Source organism: Anomalospiza imberbis, chromosome 1, assembly GCF_031753505.1.
Source record: "Anomalospiza imberbis isolate Cuckoo-Finch-1a 21T00152 chromosome 1, ASM3175350v1, whole genome shotgun sequence".
NCBI classification, from domain to species: Eukaryota; Metazoa; Chordata; class Aves; order Passeriformes; family Viduidae; genus Anomalospiza; species Anomalospiza imberbis.
The window spans coordinates 151424705-151444590 of NC_089681.1; the positions used below are offsets into that span (position 1 = coordinate 151424705).

Sequence of the window (19886 nt, forward strand, 5' to 3'; positions counted from 1 at the left end):
CCAACTGCCTGCTCCTCATAGGACCACCCAAAACAGGGCCATGCCTGAGAGCGCTCTGCAGGCACCCCTGGAGCCCTGACAGGTCGTGTTGTACCTCCCAGCTTGTCCAGGGAGGTGACTTTGCCATCAGGATTCTCCTCCTCGCCTTTCTCCGTGGTACAAACTGGGAGTTCTGGCAGACTTGCCCCCTGCAGTCCCAGGCATCCATGGCTCCACAGTCCTTGTTCCGAGGTTTCAGGAGGTGCAGGGCCAGCAGGTGTTTCCCACAGCCTGCCCCGAGCAGCTGAAGTGCTTCCTGGAGTGATTTGTGCGGGAATGTTTCAGCCAGGCTCACTGAGGGCAAGGATGAAGAGCGGCAGCTTCCTCCCCACATCCTGGGAGAGGAGGCCCTGCTGGGAGCTGGGCTGCTCCTGCTGGGATTCACCTGGCTGAGGAATATCTTGGGTTCTGTGCCAACCTGAGGCTGTTATCTCACACTGTCCCTCAGGAGTACCCCAGTTCCTCCCGCTCACTCCATCAGGAGCTCTTCCAGCCAGGTCCAGGGGAATGTCTGGTCACGATTGTGGCACCTGGATCTTCATTTGCTTCTTGTGTTGCTTCCACGTGTACAGATGGGGAGAAAGCACTTCTGAAAACGTTACCTGCTGGATAAATTTATATTTTGTGGTGTAATGGCTCTGACTGGGAAGAAGCACTCACAAACCCGTATCTTTAGGGTCAGTTTTATGGGGTGCCAGAGCAGCTGGGGCTGCCCCTGGATCCCTGGCAGTGTTCAAGGCCAGGCTGGAACAGGGCTTGGAGCAGCCCGGGACAGTGGGAAGTGTTCCTGCCATGGCTGGGGTGGCACTGGATGGGCTTTGAGCTCCCTTCCAACCCAAACCATTCAGGGATTTGAGGTTTCTGAGTCACTTTACCACTTAAGGTTTTACTTTCCTAAAGTGATGTGGGAAGCACCCTGAACTAAAATCAAAAGGTTTTTTTTTTTTTTCAATTCTGTTTATTTAGTCCCTTTTTTCCCCCCTTTTGGAAGAGAGCTGCTGTGTCCAAGGGCACCTCAGTGTGGCACTGGATGCTGCAGCCACGCCTGGGATAAGAAAGTGAATCATTCTCTAGGGAAACCACCACACCATGCCTGATAACGCTGCAGGGACACCTGGAATGTCTTTTATTGCTCTTTCTTTCACGAAATCTCAGCTTTTGTTTTCTAACCAAAGCCTTGTTTTCCAGGCACCCTTGAATGTGTTTGCTATCAGGAGCACGGAAATGTAAATACAATGGTGGTTGGGCTGCAGCAGCTCCTCCCTTCCTCCCCCTGCCTTCCTGCATGCACTTGGGATGGGGGAGCTGTTCTTCTGCATTAATTCATTTCAGAAAGGACTGTTCCTGCCCCTGCTGCCACCTCATCAGATTTCAGAGACAGACAATTCTCTCCTTGAGACCAAGAACTAGCACAAGGCCTCGTGCTGCGGCTCCTCTTGGCATTTCCCCAAGCTCCTGCCTACCAGCACATCCCATTTTTTAACTAGATAAGCCACACAGGCTCTGTTCTACTTGAACTAAGACTGCATTCTTCTCCTTGCAGCATCTAAGCTCATTTCCTAGAAGAAAAACTAAAAAAACCTGGAGCCTTCGCCAACCTGAGTCTCGCAGCCTTAAGTTTGCAGCTGGTTTTGAGAGCTGTTGCCCAAGTGTGGCTGTGCTGGATGTGGTTGGTCACTGGGAGCTAATGTTGGTTGATCTCTCAGGCAGCAGGAATTTTGTCATTACAACCAGGTCAGGATAACAGAAAGGCTCCAGTAGAATTTGTTCTTTGGCCTCACTCGGCAGGAATTGGGCTCAGCTGTTGGATGTGAGCAGTCACTTGGCCTCGCTCTGTGCCTGTCATCTGCTTTTTTTGCTGCCTCTGTCAGGAACTTTGTGTGGCAGGACCAGCTCCCTGGGCAGCTCCTTCTCCTCAGTTCCCAGGCCTCTCTTGCCTTCTTGCCACAGCAGATGCCTGTGATGTGTCTGTCCCTCACTGGGGCTGCTCCCTGCTCCCTGCCCAGCAGCTCAGTGCTGCTCCTCTGGCCCTGGGCCAGCTGTGGGGCTGGAGCAGCTAAAGAGAAATCCCCGGGATCCTCTCTAAGAATGAACATCACGTGAGAGCAGCAGTGTCCCCCTGCCTGGGGAGAATTCAGTGTCCTGCTGGGAGGCAGTAACAGCAGCAGCTTAAGGGCTGGGCTGGCATCCTCTGGCTGAAGGGATGAGCTGCAGGGCCCCAGGAGGGGCTGCCTGCACCTGCAGCTCTCCTTGCTTCCAGAGCCTGCTGCCTTTATCAGTCAGCAGCCTCTGAGGCCCTTTTGGAGGAGGTGGGGATGTGCCTGCAGAACCTGTGGCCTAGCAGAGCTCCCTTTGGGTGGAAAGCTGCTGGATGTGCCACTGACACGTTTTCAGGCACTTCCCTGCAGCTGCGTCTGCGTCCCTCCCCTGGGCAGCACAGGAGCTGCAGGGCTGCTGCAGGAGCGTGCTGCTGCTGCCTCGTGGCTCCTGGCCTGGCACTCACCAGCCACCTGAGCTAATTCACGTTCCCAGGAACTCCCTGGCTGAGGGAGAAGGTCCCTCTCTCTGCGCCAGTGCTGGAGCTGGACTTGTCCCTCAGAGCACCCTGAGTTCTCCCCTGGGGAGGTTGGGGGTGACACACTGCACCTTTCCCTGCCTCGCACCCCGCTCTGAAGCTCAGTTATCCTGCTTCCTGTCCTTGGGAGCTGCACCATCACCACCAGGAGTGCCCCTCTCCCTTGGATCACAGGTTTTGCTTCCCAAGCTTCCAACAAGTCCTTTCCTGAGCTGTTGTAGCCAAAGGTTCAGCTCTGCTTGCTGAGGGGCCCAGGTGTGATCAGGGCTTTTAAAGCTAAAGGCTCCTACCTTGACTTAAAAGGATTTCAGAGTTTTGCCTTCCTCACCTGTGTGTAGGCACAAATATCCCTACTTAGAAGTAATTCCTGTTAATGTGGAATATGGGTAATCTCCATTACATCTATCGTGGAGTTGCCCCAACATGAACAAAATCCATACACGGAATTGTCAAACGTGGTACAAAAAGGCCCTTTCTGAGCATGTTCTAGTGGCACACCAGGGCGTAAAGGCTGGCTGGGATATCCCAAACAGGACACCCTGTCCTCAGCAGGGCAAGAACAGGGGTATCCCAGAGCTGGGCTTAACAGAGTCAGGAACAGGGATATCCCAGAGCTGGGCTTAACAGAGTCAGGAACGGGAGTATCCCAGAGCTGGGCTTAACAGAGTCAGGAACAGGGATATCCCAAACAGGACACCCTGTCCTCAGCAGGGCAAGAACAGGGGTATCCCAGAGCTGGGCTTAACAGAGTCAGGAACGGGAGTATCCCAGAGCTGGGCTTAACAGAGTCAGGAACAGGAGTATCCCAGAGCTGGGCTTAACAGTGTCAGGAACAGGGATATCCCAGAGCTGGGCTTAACAGAGTCAGGAACAGGGATATCCCAAACAGGACACCCTGTCCTCAGCAGGGCAAGAACAGGGGTATCCCAGAGCTGGGCTTAACAGAGTCAGGAACGGGAGTATCCCAGAGCTGGGCTTAACAGAGTCAGGAATGGGAGTATCCCAGAGCTGGGCTTAACAGAGTCAGGAACAGGAGTATCCCAGAGCTGGGCTTAACAGTGTCAGGAACAGGGGTATCCCAGAGCTGGGCTTAACAGTGTCAGGAACAGGGATATCCCAGAGCTGGGCTTAACAGAGTCAGGAATGGGAGTATCCCAGAGCTGGGCTTAACAGAGTCAGGAACAGGAGTATCCCAGAGCTGGGCTTAACAGAGTCAGGAACAGGAGTATCCCAGAGCTGGGCTTAACAGTGTCAGGAACAGGGGTATCCCAGAGCTGGGCTTAACAGTGTCAGGAACAGGGATATCCCAGAGCTGGGCTTAACAGAGTCAGGAACAGGGGTATCCCAAACAGGATACCCTGTCCTCAGCAGGGTAAGAACAGGGATATCCCAGAGCAGTCAGGAACAGGCTCCACAGCTTGGAGCCTTCCAGGTGTATTCTGCTCCCACCCAAAATGTGCTTAGGAGTTTTAATTCTCCATGAATTTCTGAGCACCTGAGTGGCCTCCACAGAAAAGGAGGGAATTTGATTCCTGGTCTGATAAAGCCTGTGGCTGGAGTGGAGAGGTGCTTTTGCTCCCTGGGCACATGCCCATGGAGCAGGAGCAGGTCCCTGGGCACGTCCCCATGGAGCAGGAGCAGGTCCCTGGGCACGTCCCCATGGAGCAGGAGCAGGTCCCTGGGCACGTGCCCATGGAGCAGGAGCAGGTCCCTGGGCACGTGCCCATGGAACAGGAGCAGGTCCCTGGGTACATCCCCATGGAGCAGAAGCAGGTCCCTGGGCACATCCCCATGGAGCAGGAGCAGATCCCTGGGCACATCCATGCGGAGCAGGTCCCTGGGCACGTGCCCATGGAGCAGGAGCAGGTCCCTGGGCACGTCCCCATGGAGCAGGAGCAGGTCCCTGGGCACATCCATGTGGAGCAGGTCCCTGGGCACGTGCCCATGGAGCAGGAGCAGGTCCCTGGGCACGTCCCCATGGAGCAGGAGCAGGTCCCTGGGCACATCCATGTGGAGCAGGTCCCTGGGCACGTGCCCATGGAGCAGGAGCAGGTCCCAGCGTGGTGACAGAGCTGGGCACTAACAGAGCATTTGCTCTGCCCTGTCAGAGCCTCCACCCAGCTTTGTTGTGGCTTCCAAAGGGCAGCCCCTGACCTCTGCAGCAGCCCAGCGTGTCTGTTCCGTTTCCAGGCTCCTCTGGGGCATTTGTGGCAGTTTGCAAAGCCACGCTCCTCAAGGCAGCTGATGAGTCCCTCACTTGCTGTAGCCAAGGTCTTGCAGAATTTGCAAATAGCCAAGACTCATTTCTTGGTATAGAAATGCCTTGGTTCATTCTTCCAAAGCTTTTTTTACCTTCCAGTAGTGTTTGAAAGCTTTAAAATATTGCTTTCTCTTGACAAATCCCCTTGAGAAAGCGTTGCCAGGTTTGCTGTTCCACTCCTCTGGAACACCGAGCTGGTGCTGCGTTGCCATGAATGAAAACAATTCTCCACTCAGCTTTCTCATGTGGAAGCTTCCAGTCCTGCGTCCTGATGGGCAGGTTCTGGTGCTCTGTAATTAAGTTGTCAGGAGAAGGGCTCGTTTTAATTAGAAGTGAGGCAGCTGCTCTGGTACAGTCACTGACACAACTGGAATTACTCCGTGCAGGGAAAGGAGTGGAGCCTGTGTGGAGTGGCTGGAAGCAGAGATGGAGTCCAACCTGTGCCTGATCCCCAGCTTAAGTCAGAATTCACCCTCTCTGGCCTTGCTTTCCCTCCTACGCTCTCAGATGTGCATACACACATATTTATATATTGTTGTATCTACAGAAGGCAACACTGGGAGTTGATGAAGGCACTGAGGGCCTGCACACTGGTACTCAAACTGTAATTAGGCCAGACTAAACTCAGAACTTTTTTCTCACAGCATGACTTGAGCTCATTCTCGTCTCTGGGTTTGTCCTCTGGTGTTTGTGCCGTACAGTTTTCATCCCAGCATAGAAATCAACACCCAAATTCTCACGTGAGAACAAAACCCGCCCTTCTGGGAGACGTGTACGCGAGACAAACGTGGAATAGGGTGAGTTCAGAGGAGCTGGCACGAGGGCTGAGGTGAACTTCTGTGGTGGAACTTCTCCTTGTTGTGCACGCTGGGCCAGCCAGGTGCTGCAGCAGGAGGAGCGAGGAGGTGAAGGTGGCAGCTGTTGGGTGATGCACTCTGTCAGGGATGTGCCATCCTTGCCCCTCTCCCAGGAGAAGGATCTCTGTGGGCACAGCCAGGCTGCCCTTGCGTCGTGGGTTTGCTCTGGGGGGAGGTGGGCTGCAGCTCCTGCCTGGCCCGCTGCTATTAAAGGAACGCAGCTGACGGGAGCAGCTGCTGGGGCTGGGGCTCAGCCCAGCATCCTCCAGAGAAAGTGCTTTGCAAACAGCCCTTTCCTCGCCTGCCCCCACTTCTCCTTCCCTGTGCCAGGAGAAACCAGGCAGCTCTTCCCCCATGATTGATGAAACTCTCCTTTTTTGGTGCTGCCTCTCCCGGGAAGCAGCTCACGAAATCCCCTTTGCTGCGAGGCCCTAAACCTGCAGGGCCCTGGGGGCTGGCCGTCTACAGCTGCTCACTTGGAGCTAAAACTTCCAGGTCTGGGCAGAAGGTGGGCAGACTCTCTTCTTTCCTTAGATAAGTGTTTGATTTTTGGAGTCCTTTTTAGGTCTCTTACTTCAGTGCTGGTAGGCCTGTGCAGAGCTCGAGGCTTGAAAGTCCCTCACAGTTATTATCTATGAACTCATCTTCCATGTGGCTTTTTTGAAGGCCAGCCAAGAGCATTAATCCCCACCTTCTAGAGTCCCTAATCCCTGCTGGGGCTTAGAGGAAAGTTATTCTTGTCCTCCCAGTGAAGCTGCTCTGGCAGAGCATCTCTCTCTGTAACTTAAGGCAAGTTTATTAATGTGACTTTTTATCAGCTTGGAAAGGGTACAGCTCAGGATGGAGCAATCCAACTTGGACAGTCTTACCCCACGCTGCTGGGTGCTGGATGGCACTGGGATTGCCCAAAGGGAGGGAATCTGCAGGAGGGTGGTGTGCTCTTACCTCGGGCATAACTACCCAGAGTAAGTCGCTCTTTGCAGGCACCAGGACGTGCCACGGATCTTTTTTGGGAATGGGTGCAGCCGGAGGGGAGTCGGGGCTGCAAGTGGGCTGCTGGGGTGATTCTTTGCAGTTGTATCACTCCTGCTCTGCTCAGCCTGACATTCCTGAAGCCTCCCAGCTCTGGTTTTCATCCAGCTGTGCTGCGCTGGCGTCCGGCCCTGTCCGTGTGTGAGGCTCCCCCTTCCCACCATCCCTCGTCCAGGGCTGCTCTGGCTGCAGGAACGCTCCCCGAACGCTCCGGGCTGCTCCAGGTGGGCTCCATTGTTGTCCTCCCAGGGATTCGGACAGGAGGGCAGCTGGAACAATTTTGCCCTCAGTTCACTCTTGCCAGTGTGGTGGCTTTGGGCAGCTCTGATGGTCAGTGTGGTGTCAGGGAAGGGTTTGGGAGGTGGCTCAGGGCCCCGTGGTGGGGCTGAGGAGCTGAGCTGCCTCTCTGGTGCTGCCTTCCACGGGGAAGTTGCAAAACCCCCCTCCGGCTCTTGGACAAGTGCAGAGCAATTGCAGTGTAATTCCCAGGAATGTGGCAGGGCTGCTCTCTTGGGTGTCTGGAGTTTCTGTCTGAGTTCTTGGGCAGAGTGTGGCTCTCCAAAGCCTGAGAGCAGCAGAGTTGCTGTGGAGTGCCCTGATAAAACAGGCTCGTGCTTCACTCTCCTCACCCTGAGCAGAGGGGAAGCTGAAGCAAGGCCGGAAGGGAACGGATGGAAAAGCTGCAGGTGAGGGTCTGAAAGGAGAGTTTGCAGAGTTCTCAGTGCAGCTGGACTGAGATCAGACAGAGGATCTGTGCCATGGAAATGCTGAGTTCCAGAGGCCTGGCTGGGAGGGTTGCACCCCTGGCACAGCTGCCCAGAGCAGCTGGGGCTGCCCCTGCATCCCTGGAAGTGTCCAGGGCCAGGCTGGATGGGGCTGGGAGCAGCCTGGGACAGTGGGAGGTGTCCCTGCCATGGCAGGGGTGGCACTGGAGGATCCTTAAGATCCCTCCAAGCCAAACCATCCTCTGATAGCATTCCATGACCCCAGGTGCCTGCACACACACGCGTGTGTGTGTGTGTGTGTGTGTGTGTTCAGACACGCTCAAACAGGAGTTCTCCCCGGTTCTCTTGCATTTGGATATTCCTCCTGCCTTGATCTTTGACAGAGATCTGGCTCCAGCTAATTACTTTTGTTTTGCATAAGTGCAGAATGTAGACTTGATTTTTAAACTGCTTTTACTGAGTTGAAAATAATGTTAATCGGGGGCGTGCAATATTCATGCTACCTGCCACTGGAATTCCTCGAAGTCCTGAAGTGCTGGTATTTATTTATCTGCTCCCTTTCCTCTGCTAACAACAGCCCTGGCCACAGTGATCATCCCTTTGTGTGGAGACCTGGACCCTTCCATTGTACCTGGCAATGATGGCCAGGTATTTATTTATCTGCTCCCTTTCCTCTGCTAACAACAGCCCTGGCCACAGTGATCATCCCTTTGTGTGGAGACCTGGACCCTTCCATTGTACCTGGCAATGATGGCATCAGTGCTCTCCAGGCAGCTGTGCTGTGAGAGAGGGAAACTCTCATCATTGAGACAGAGACAGTCCAAAGCAACACACTCCATTTTCAGAGGGCTTCAAACAGTTTTTATTATAGCATGCATGCTTCTTATACATTCTCACAGAACTTACAAAAGTGAATTTACACTTTACTCATTGGTCAGGAAAGACAAACAAAGTGCTTATTGGAATAGACAGTTGCAGGTTTCCCTTATTTATCCTTCTTTCTTTCTTGGTTTCTGTGTCAACAGCCTTGGTAGGAAGTTCTTTCAGGGGTGAGCACGGATCCTCTCTGGCTCACAGGAGTCGCTGCAAAACCTCTTGCACAGGAAACGTTCAGGGGAACGTGCTGGGGTGTGCAGGGGAGTTCTGCCTGTGCAGGGCATTCCTCACTGGAACCCTGCCTGTGTGGGGCTGTGCCGCAGCTCTTTGGAAGGGAACGCTTTGTGGGATGCCCCGGCAGCAAGATGGGAAGAGGCAGTGGCAGAGGCTTTGGCTGCTGGCAGGGTTTGGCCTGTGCCAGGATCACCAGTGAGGTGTGTGCTGAGATCCATTCCTGTGTGGAATTACGGCCAAGGTAAAGGCTGGAGTGGCCCAGGTCCCTCAGGGACCGCACTGTAAAACGTGTTCTGGCTGGGGCACGGGTTGTGTTTGAGCAGTGCAGAGCATTGAGCTCCTCTGGCAGAGCTCACTGTAGGGGCAGGCGCAGAGCTGAGAGGCTCGTGGGGCAGCCATGGATCCTTCCTCACTGGATAAGGCTGGATTCCTGGGAAGCACCCTCCTGGAGCAGCCCTGTCATCCTGGGCTTGTTCCAGCTCTAACTGTGCATTGTCCTTTGGGGCTTTGCTGTTGCCATAGTTCCTACAGCAGCCTTGCAGCTCCAGTGCAGTTTTTATGGGTGTTGGCAGCTTCTCCTCCGCGCAGTTCATGGACTGTGTGACGTTCCTGGGATGCACATTGCAGTTCCACTGAAGCTTTCCCAGAGTCACAGACTCCCAGCCTTTGACTGACACCCCCATATCAACTAAACCACAGCTTTGAGTCATCCTGGTGGTTGTTGCCTCCCCTGGGTGCCCTTCTGGTCCTGCACTTTTCCCTTCTTTTACTTTAAAGAAAAAATGTTCCTTTTTTTTTTTTTTGTTGTTGTTGAATCAAGTACAGATAATTTTAGTATGAATGAATATCCACATTTAAAAAGAGCTGGTGGGAACTGCTTTAGTAAAGCTGGGAAATGCTGCTCTGGCAGCCTTCAGGCCACCTTCTGCAATGGCTTTTGAGTTGACAGTGAGTAGGAGCTCCAGACGTGGAGAGGGGAGCTTGTTTTACAACTTGCCTTTGGCTAGAGTGGGATTTCTGCCTGGTTATCCTTGGGGACTTCAGCATGCCATGAAATTTAAGCTCTCCAAGCCACGAGTGGCTGCAAGGCAGGGAGAAAATAGAAGTTTCCTCAAATCTCCAGAAATTGAATCTTTTAACATTCCCAAGGAGGCAGGAAGGCTGGAGTTGTCTGCTGCCAGGCTCTGCTAATCCATGTGGCATCTGACTAACTGATGATGGGGAAAGCACGGCTCGATGGCTTCATCAGTGCTTTCCTAAGGGAGAAGGAGCTGGTGAGAACGTTTCTGATCATGGGGCAGAAATCATCATTAAGGACCGAGATGCAGCAAGCTGGGTTTATTTGCAGTACCAATAACAGCAAAAGCAATGCCTGAAACAGAGAAATGGCTCCACGTCCCTAAGGAATGAAACCCTGCAGCTGATGGACACCCTTGAGGAGCCTCAGAGTTCCCCATGGTGGCAGGCCCAGGTGGGAGCAGCAGTCAGAGGCTGGGGGAGAGGCTGTTCCTGGCCTGAGAAGTGGAAGGAGGGAGATGCCAGGTAAGAGGAAGTGGCTGGAGCAGACAGCGAGAGGAGGAGGCAGTCGGGGCTGAAGTTCTGCCTCGGCTTTGGGATCGTGTTGGAACTTCATTAAACCCATCTGAAGTGAGAACTCAAAACTTCCTGTTTATTGTCTGGTGCGTGGCCATAAAGGGATTGTGGAAGTGCCTGAGATCTGCATGAAGCCTTCAGAGCTGTTTCATGGTTACAGTCCTGGAATCCCAGACTGGTTTGGGTTGGAAAGAACCTCAAGGATCAGCCAGTGCCACCCCTGCCATGGCAGGGACACCTCCCACTGTCCCAGGGTGATCCAAGCCCTGTCCAGCCTGGCCTTGGGCACTGCCAGGGATCCGGGGCAGCCACAGCTGCTCTGGGAATCCCATCCCAGCCCCTCCCCACCCTCCCAGCCAGGAATTCCCAATTCCCAATATCCCATCCATCCCTGCCCCTCTGGCAGTGGGAGCCATTCCCTGTGTCCTGTCCCTTCATCCTTGTCCCCAGTCCCTCTCCAGCTCTCCTGGAGCCCCTTCAGGCCCTGCAAGGGGGAATCTGGGATTCCTGAGTGGAAATATCTGTGTTGTCCTTGTGTTCCCTTGTGGAGGCAATAGTAGGAATTGTTTTCCCTTTACTTGTGCATTTCTGGTTTTTCTCTAGCAGCTTGGAGGCTCTGGGGCTGACTGAGTTTATTCTGGGAAAATTAAAGTGAGCCAGAAGGCTCAGGGAGTTTGTGCTGAGGAGGGAAACAACTTTACAAGTACTTTGACTGTTTAAGGAGCCCAAGCTTAAAATCATCAATTGCCCCAAATCTGCCCTCTCTGCACCCAAAGCTGCTCTCTTTGTCCCCAGATCTGCCTCCTCTGTTCCTGCCCCATCTCTTGTCCCTCACACGGGAGGGCAGCAGTCATTTAAGCCCTATAAATAATAGCTGGAAAATCTCTTGCTGTATTCCTGGGTTGTCTGAAGGAGAACGTGGCTCTCCCTGAAATCCTCATTTGCTGGAAGTCCACACATGCACTAGAAATCAGGAATATTTGATGTGCTGCCTCCCTGTCTGCTCTCCCAGGAGCTCCGAGGAAGCTGCCAGTTCACTCTGTTCTCAACAACACCTCCAAGCAGAGGTTTGGTTTGATTTTGCTGTGGAAATATCTGGAATCTCCTAATTCATCTTGGTTTGATGATGCCATCGGGTGCTTGGGCTGGTCCAGCAGGTCTGGAGCATCCCAAAGACCTGGAGACCTTCCCTCTGCCAGGGGGTGGTACCTGCACATCAGGGAGTCCTTGGGGAGCTGATGCCTGAATAGAATTCTGGAATCCAGGTCACCCTTTCTGAGGCTGGTTTTTCCAGCAGTTGAGCAGAGTGTGATTTTAAGATTTTATTAAATATCTCTCGGCCTCCATCTCTTTGCCCCTAAGAAGCTTCTGGCGGTCTGTGGGATTTCCTGTGACTCCAGAAACAGCCATAAAGCAGAGCTCTTGCTGTGTTTAACTTTAAAACAATAAATAAGTGAATCCCACTGGTTTAGACTGTGCCAAAATATAAAAAAAAAAAAAAAAAAAAAATCACAGATTGGGTCACAGATTTTTGTGCCCAGCCAGGGAATGTGAGGAACGTCGGCGGCTCAGGGGTCGCTGTGTCCTCTCCTCTGGGAGGATGGATGCAGAAATCTTTCCATGGATTCCAGGACTCTGGAAGGAGGATGACTTAGCAGATCTCTGCTCTCCTGTTTCCTCACGCCTGAGCAGCCACGGCTGAGTGCTCCCAACAGCTCCAGCTAAGAAAAGCAACCTGACTTACCCAGGAGAAATGGGAATTATGCCTGAGCTGTCCCTGCTTCTCCCAGCCAGGCATTTAATTTGGGATGGAGTTAGGAGCTAATTTTGAAAGAGCAAGTGGATCTGATGGAGTAATGGATGTGCTTGTCATAAATCTGGGCATCAGGGTCTCCTTTAAAGCAGCAAAAGTGAGGAAGTGTTCCTTCCCTGATCCTCCTGGATGGGAGCAGATTTCTCTTCCCTCTCTGGCAGGAAGGTGCTGGGCCAGGGGCTGGCTCCAGCCTGTTTGGAGCAGGATGGGAGCCATGGATGGAGCCTGGCAGGGCTCTGGAGAAGGCTGGAATGCTGTGTCACTGTCACTGCAGGGCTGTCAGTGATGCCTCAGGTTTGAGCTTTTATATTTTGAGATCCTGTGCTGCTTTAGTGTGCAGTTCTGAGCTTCACGTTAGGGGATGGTGAGCTGTCTTTACAGAGCAGGGAGACAAAACAATTCCTTCTCCAGCTGGGGACCAAGGACAAATGAGCCAAACCTCAGGCCCAAGAGCACAAACAACGTGGGCTGGAGAGAGAAAAACAAGCAGGATGGGACTGCATGGGCTAAAGCTGGAATGGGACAATGAACTGCAATGTGCCAATGGAGCAGAGCTGATCACAGTGAGAGCCCCCGGGAGCGCTCGTGCATTTTGGGAGCATTTTGGTTCATCTTGGGTGCAGCCCTGGCTGGGCTCTTGTGCTGCCCAAGGTGGATCCATGGAGGAGATCCTTTGAATAAATCCCTGCTTTATTCTTTAGCTCTGTCCAGCCTCTGCTCTAGGCCAGCCTGCCCAAGGCATCATGAGGTACCTGGGTGTGCTCCTGTGGGAAAAGCAGCATTGCCTGTGCCAGGAATGCCAGGGAGGTCAGGCAGGGTCCCACACTGAGTGTGATTGTGTTGGGACAGGTTACAGGTTTGGCTTTTTGGGCAGCATCCCCGTGCCCGCTCTCCTCTTTCTCTGTCTTCAGACAAGAACACAGAATCTGGGTCAGACTGATCATAACTTGAAATTCCAAGCCTGTGCGTGCCCGGAGGCAGGAACACAGCAGAGCAGTCAGGGAAGCTGCAAAATGGAAGCACAAAGTTGAGGAAATAAATTCTGCTCTTCCCTGGATGGGAAGCTGGAGGCTGTGGCTCATGCAGGCTTTGGTTTGCCTCCTTTTCCAGAGGGCGGTGAGTGGGGTGGTGGCTCTGGGAAGTTGTTCCAGGGGGTCACTTGAAGTAAAACCTGGGTGAGGAAGCTGCTGAAGAGAAGTTCTCGACACCCTGAGAAGTTGTTGATGCCCCTGCTGCCTGGCAGTGCCCAAGGCCAGGCTGGACGGGGCTGGCAGCAGCCTGGGACAGTGGGAGGTGTCCCTGCCATGGCAGGGGTGGCTCTGGATGGGTTTTAGGGTCCTTCCTGACCCAAACCAGTCTGGGACACTTCCAGGGGTGGGGCAGCTGGGACTAAAATCCAGTGAAGAGTTGGAACTCTCTGGAACAAGACACCAGGCTGGAGGGTCTGTGATGTGGGTAAGGGGTTAAAATAACCCTGCTGAATCTTTGAGATGAGCTGAGGAGAGATGGATTTTATTTATCCCAACAAACGGGTTACTCAGTGAGTACACAGAGCTTCTGAGCGTGGGGAAGAGCAGATGGAGCAAACCCTGAGTGTAACAGATCAGCTGTGCCTGGAACAGGAGAGATCTAAACAACCCTCCTGTGTAAAAATAACGTGTGAGTTCAAGGAACATGAAGGATTTGCTCTGGGGAGATTTGAAGGTTGCCTGGAATGTGTGGCTGCAGGAAACCCCTTCTCCTTGCCCCTGGTGCAGCTGTCACTGTGGCACTGGCAGGGCTGTTCCTGCTCCTTCCACACCTTTCCTTGGAGCAAACCCCTCCCTTTGCTCTTGGCAGGGAGGGCTGGGCTGCCCTTGGAGGCTGTTCTGGATACAAACCTGGAATCAGGTTGGTGTCACCCACGGCTGCTCCTCTCCCTCTGCTGATTTCACAGCCACGAGCACCTGGGCAGCTGGAGAATTATTCACGATCCCTGAGGCTGGAAAAGCCCTCCCAGGCCACTGAGTCCCAGCTGTGCCCAGTGCCCACCTTGTCCCCAGCCCAGAGCTCTGAGTGCCACCTCCAGGTGTTCCTGGGACACCTCCAGGGATGGGGCTCCAAACCTCCCTGGGCATTTCAGTGCCTGACCCCCCTTTCCAGGAAGGAATTTCAGTGCATTCTTAAACCTCTGCCTTCAGAAATCTCTGCCACTCCTCAGTTTTCCTCTTTCATCCCAAGGTTAATGCCAGAATTCCTCTTCCCTGTGCTCTGTTCATCTGATTTCCAGAGCTGTGGAGGCAGGGGATTGCTGAGGATTCTTTAATGTTTCCCAGGCAGCTCTGTTCTATATGAATGGAAGTGGGGTAGGAAGCATCTGTCTCTCTAAGCTGCTCAACACATGAATATGCTCCAGGATTTCTCTCTACCCTTGGGCACAACCCCTGCAATATCCTCATTTTCCTCTTGCCTTAGCTAGCAGACAGGCCCTGGGAATCTGGGAATTGGTGGTGTTTGGCTGCTGTAACACCAGAGAGGGAAAAGGAGGAGTTCCCAGGGGTGTTGTGGCTGTCCTTGGAGCCCACCTGGGCTGAGGAGGGATCCCTGCAGTCTGTGCCAGGTGCTCCTGCCTGTCTGGGACACCAGTGCTGTATTTAAAATGGCTTTTCTTAGGTACACTGGTTTATTTTTATACATCGTTTCCACATTTCCTATTTAGCTAAATATGGACAAGGAAATGTCCTGCTGATAAGGCTGCATAGCCTCATTATTATTTTCCTCCAGAAAGTAGATCACTCCAGTGTCCTAGTTCCTGTGCAGACCTGAATTAGCAGCACTGTCAGTGCCACAAGCCCCCCAAATGCCACATATTTTACGGCAGCTCTTCCATGGAGTGCAGCTGTGCCCCAGCGAACAGGGACAGGACAAGGGGAAACAGCTTCCAGCTGGGCCAGGGGAGGTTCAGGCTGGATATTGGGAAAATTCCTTCCCCAGAAGGATTGTCCAGCCCTGGCACAGCTGCCCAGGGCCATGGTGGAGTCCCCATTGGTGAAGGGATTTAAATCCCAGTGGAGGTGGCACTTGGGGACATGGTCAGTGGTGGCCTTGGCAGTGCTGGGGGAATGGCTGGACTGGATGGACTCAGAGGGCTTTTCCAGCCTCAGTCTCTCTGTGCTCATGATGCAGCTTGTTGGGAAATGTAAATACTGTTCTTCCTTCTGATGCTAAATGACATTTTCAGAAGAAGATGATTAAATGTTCATCGCTGCGCACTGCGGCTCGCTGACCTAAAGCCATCAGTTCACTTGTGAGATAAACCAAAGGAGGACGTGCCTGAAAAATTGGCTCTGTCTGAGCCCCAGTTGTTCCTTGAAGGAGACTGGTCAGTGCAGGGGTGAAACTTCTGGAAATGCCTTCCCTGGCTGGTGCTCCCTGCAGGGCAGTGCAGCCAGTTGTGTGCACATCTGGATGATGGTTTGTCTTAAAATAGTCAGGAACTCTGAAGGAAACCTTTTTGATAAGCCTCTTTCATTTAAATATAAAATGGTTTTTTTTTTATTGACCATAATTCATTCAACTGTGACCCTGCACAGCGGGTGAAGAGCTCCAAACTTTTCACCTCTGGATTTCCAAGCTGTGCTTCAGGGCCTTTATCTAATGCACCAAGAACTGCAGTTCTGCAGTGTGGTCTGCCTGCAAGCCTGACCTTTCATTCAGAGAACAAAAAAGAAGAGCTTGAGCTGAATTAGTTTCCATAATAGACTTGCCTGGAAGGACAGAAACACCACCATCAGTGGGACACCATTGTTCCCAAGGAATGTGAGGCTGGAGCCTGTAGGTATGTGGTGGCCCTGCAGTGCTGACACAGAATTTCCTGGAGTTCAAGGAGTAGGAGCCTTTGTTTTTTGGGAACAAGAGGATCTGTGTTCTGCCACCCCGTGGAAGGCAGCCGGCCTGGGCTGCTGCACGGTGGCCACTTGGGTCACCCCTCCTGACCCAGCACAACAAGTGTCCCTTGTGTTCCCGTGGCTGCAGCTCTGTGTCAGCAGCTCCTGCTTTTCCTAAGGAGAGGCTGGAGCTGGGAATGCTCACCTGGACAAGGGAAAATCCAGGGAGAGCTCTGAGCCCCTTCAGGATCTAAAGGGGCTCCAGGAGAGCTGGAGAGGGACTGGGGGCAAAGCCTTTCTGTACATTCCAGCAGCTTTTGTTGGCTCTTGCTGCCAAGGATGGCTTCAAAAGGCTGAGAAGTGAAAAAGTAAAGAATTGGTGATGGGAGTGTGTTGTGCCAACCTGAAGGCTGGAGATGAGTCAGTTCAGGTGCAATTTTTCAGCTTGGTGCCAGGAATTAAATTGAACCCAGAGATGCAAATCAGGGAGGGATAACTGGTGATTACTTCTCCTCTGTTTCCAGTTCATGGCTGTGGATATAATGCCTACGTGTGCACTTTGCTGTGTTTTTTTTTACATGTGAACATTATTAAAAAGTCACTTTCCCTCCCAAATCCCAGGGCTGGAGGGGGTTTGCTGGGATTAGCAAGGTTTGCTGAGGACATGGATGTGCTGCAGGACCCTCTGGGAGGGATCAGGAGCAGCGCTGAAGTATACATCAGAGATTATGTAAAATCCTAATCTCCATAGGGGAGGCTGGGTGGAGTCAAGCCCAGCACTAAATTCTCCTGCGTGACTTTGTGCTGCTGAGGGGTGCAATTAACTCCAGATCTGGGGCAGGGCAGGAGCCAGTGTCTCTCCATGGCTGCCCTGGCCAGGTGCTGGGCGTTATTTTTTTACATTTTCTGTTTAAGGTTCTGATAAAAGACCCCATGAAATGTCACATCCACGAGCTATACCCGCTTTAGACGATCCCGGTTTATTTCTGTTCTGTCGTGGGGGGTTTAGAAACATCTGGGAATTACTGAGCACTGGCCAAACACTGGGTGTAGAGGCCCAGGGGACACTCGGCAGCACAGTGGGGGAAGCTCAGAGATCTCTGATGGAATTCTCTCTGTCTCCCTGCCCGGGTTCCAGGTGCTCAGGCATGGCTGACCTGGACCACAACCTGAGCCTGGCCGATGCTCTGACGGAGCCGCCCCACGACGTGGAGGAGGAGGTGCAGAGGGACTTCATCGCCACGCTGGAGGCCGAGAAGTTCGAGGACGTGGTTGGGGAGACCGTGGATAAGACAGACTACGTGCCCCTGCTGGATGACGAGGACGATGCCAAGCCTGGCAGCCAGGAGCCCAAAAGCAAAGGCCACGTGGACGGACTCCCCGTGGAACGTAAGTGTCCCAGGTGTCCCGAAAACTGCCACTGAGACATCAGGGAACGCCTGTGCTCGCTGTGACACTGCTGAGACAGGACTTGTGCTGCTGGCCTCAGTCTGACACGCTTACTTCAAAAGCCAAGGCTGAGGTCAAGCCCTGCTCGTTGCTTTTTGCCCTTCAGCCTGTGAAACAGCCTCACCCTGCTGGGCCACAGGAGCGGCTGTGCTTTCCATTCGTGTTTGGGCTTGGGTGCTTTTGGGGCTCTCACAGGAAGCACTGACCAAATTCTGTGCTGCCATGCTCCACAAAGTGTCCCAAAACAGCAGAGCTGTGCAAGGTGGCACCAGTCTGGGGCATGGCAGATCCAAGCAAGAAAGGTGGATGGTGAGCTGTTGCTGGTGAGGCCAGCAGATGGGAATCTTCATCATCTCCCAGATGCTTACCAGCTAAATCCCATGGTTCTGACCCAAGGCTTTATTTACTTGGATTTCTTTTGGCTGTGCTGGTTGTGTGCATGGTACCACAACGTGCTGCTGTCTCTGCTGCTGCTGCTGCTGAACACTTTCCAGCCCAGCTCATATTTAGAATCGTGGAATCCTTAAGGTTGGAAAAGATCTTGGACATCATCAAACACAGCAGCTCCCCCAGCACTGCCAAGGCCACCCCTGACCATGTCCCCAGGTGCCACATCCACATGGATGTCACATCCCACCAGCGATGGGGAACCACCCCTGCCCTGGGCAGCTGGGCCAGGGCTGGAGAGCCCTTTCCAGGAGGAGCATTCCCAATTTCCCCCCTGAGCTCCCCTGGCCCAGCCTGAGCCCGTTCCCTCTCCTCCTGTCCCTGTTCCCTGGAGCAGAGCCCGACCCCCGGGCTGTCCCCTCCTGTCAGGAGCTGTGCAGAGCCACAGGGTCCCCCCTGAGCCCCCTTTTCTCCAGGCTGAGCCCCTTTCCCGCTCCCTCAGGAATTCTCCACCCACTTCCCAGCTCCATTCCCTACCCTGGACACGCTCCAGCCCCTCTGGCTCTGTCCTGGGCCTGGGGACCCCAGAACTGCCCCAGGAGTTTGAGGTGGAACATCACCAATTTATTCATGTTAAGAGCTTTATCAAGAACTCTGTAGGAAAAGGAGACGTTTGAACAGATGCTTCCTTGTGTGAAAGGGAAAGAGTGAGGCTTGGGGGTCATGCAATGAGTTTCTTTCCCAGTGAAGAATTTTAATTATTGCCCCCTTTGCTTGTGTGCTGTTCCCTCCCTGCCCAAGTGGGAATTGTCACTGGGACCAGCAGTACCTCGATGATTTTATTTGTTTTGTGGCCTTGATCTGTGCTGTGTAGAAGAGGAAAACCTTTGGTAACCTGATGACTTCCTTCAGAAGAAGTTTTGGTTTTTTTTTCTTTAATCCTGCTGCTCATCAGTGTTGAGGAAGGTGGGGTGTGATTCCTCAGAAATAAACAGAACCTCCAGGACCACAGCATGGGGAATTCTGGTCTGTTCAAGGCATTTATTTGCTTTGTTTAGAAGTGCATTGGGTGCCTTGCAATACAGAAAATGTAACCTTGAATTTTCCATGCTGACACAGTTATTAAATGGCACCAGGGGAGCAGGAAGGATGGGAATGGACAAAGGGATTATTATAAAACTTGGAACGTGTGTATTATTTATTTCATTTGTATTCTAGCATTGCAGAAGCAGAGAAACACGAGGACTTGTTAACACCTTGTAGATGATTCGAGGATGTTTTAAAACAATCCTTTGTTGTAGAAGCTGCAGCTCCTAAACCATCTCAGCACCAGGATTTCTCAGTGCTAAAATCAGTGCACAAGATTGGTGTAAAATACAAGTCCCCTACGTGTGTCCTGCCAGCTGTGCATCCCTGGACATTGCTATCCCAGCTCATTATTCCACACAACTCCAGGATCCTGGGGCGGGGCTAACGAGGCCTTTTGGGTTTGCGCAGTAATTAAAACTCGGAGAGAGAAAGGCTGGGTCCTGTGGCCACAGCTCGGGCACAAATACTGGGGGGGAAGAAGCAGAATTTCAGGAGGAATTCCTTCGTGGAAAGGGTTATTAAACATTGGCAAGGGCTGCCCAGGGAGCTTTGGAGTGCCCATCCCTGGAGGTGTCCCAGGAACACCTGGAGGTGGCACTCGGAGCTCTGGGCTGGGGACAAGGTGGGCACTGGGCACAGCTGGGACTCAGTGGGCTGGGAAGGCTTCTCCAACCTCAGTAACTCAGGGATTCTGGGATCTCCTGGCTTCTCCAACCTCAGTAACTCTGGAATTCTGGGATCTCCTGGCTTCTCCAAGCTCAGTAATCCAGGGATTCTGGGATCTCCTGGCTTTTCCAGCCTCAGTAACTCAGGGATTCTGGGATCTCCTGGCTTTTCCAGCCTCAGTAACTCAGGGATTCTGGGATCTCCTGGCTTTTCCAGCCTCAGTAACTCAGGGGTTCTGGGATCTCCTGGCTTCTCCAGCCTCAGTAACTCAGGGATTCTGGGATCTCCTGGCTTTTCCAACCTCAGTAACTCAGGGATTCTGGGATCTCCTGGCTTTTCCAACCTCAGTAATCCAGGCATTCTGGGATCTCCTGGCTTCTCCAACCTCAGTAACTCAGGGATTCTGGGATCTCCTGGCTTTTCCA

At 53.0% G+C, this 19886-nt stretch overlaps 1 protein-coding gene across 3 annotated transcripts in view; it reads left to right on the forward strand.

Moving 5' to 3' along the window:
* MAP4 (microtubule associated protein 4) overlaps positions 1 to 19886 on the forward strand; it is a 147476-nt gene that overhangs the window by 31012 nt on the left and 96578 nt on the right. For all 3 annotated transcript variants that reach the window (XM_068176517.1, XM_068176525.1, XM_068176531.1), the window contains one exon: positions 17009 to 17259. In XM_068176517.1, the coding sequence (XP_068032618.1) occupies positions 17019 to 17259 (241 nt within the window). In that variant the 5' untranslated portion in view covers positions 17009 to 17018. The remainder of the gene's footprint in view (positions 1 to 17008; positions 17260 to 19886) is intronic.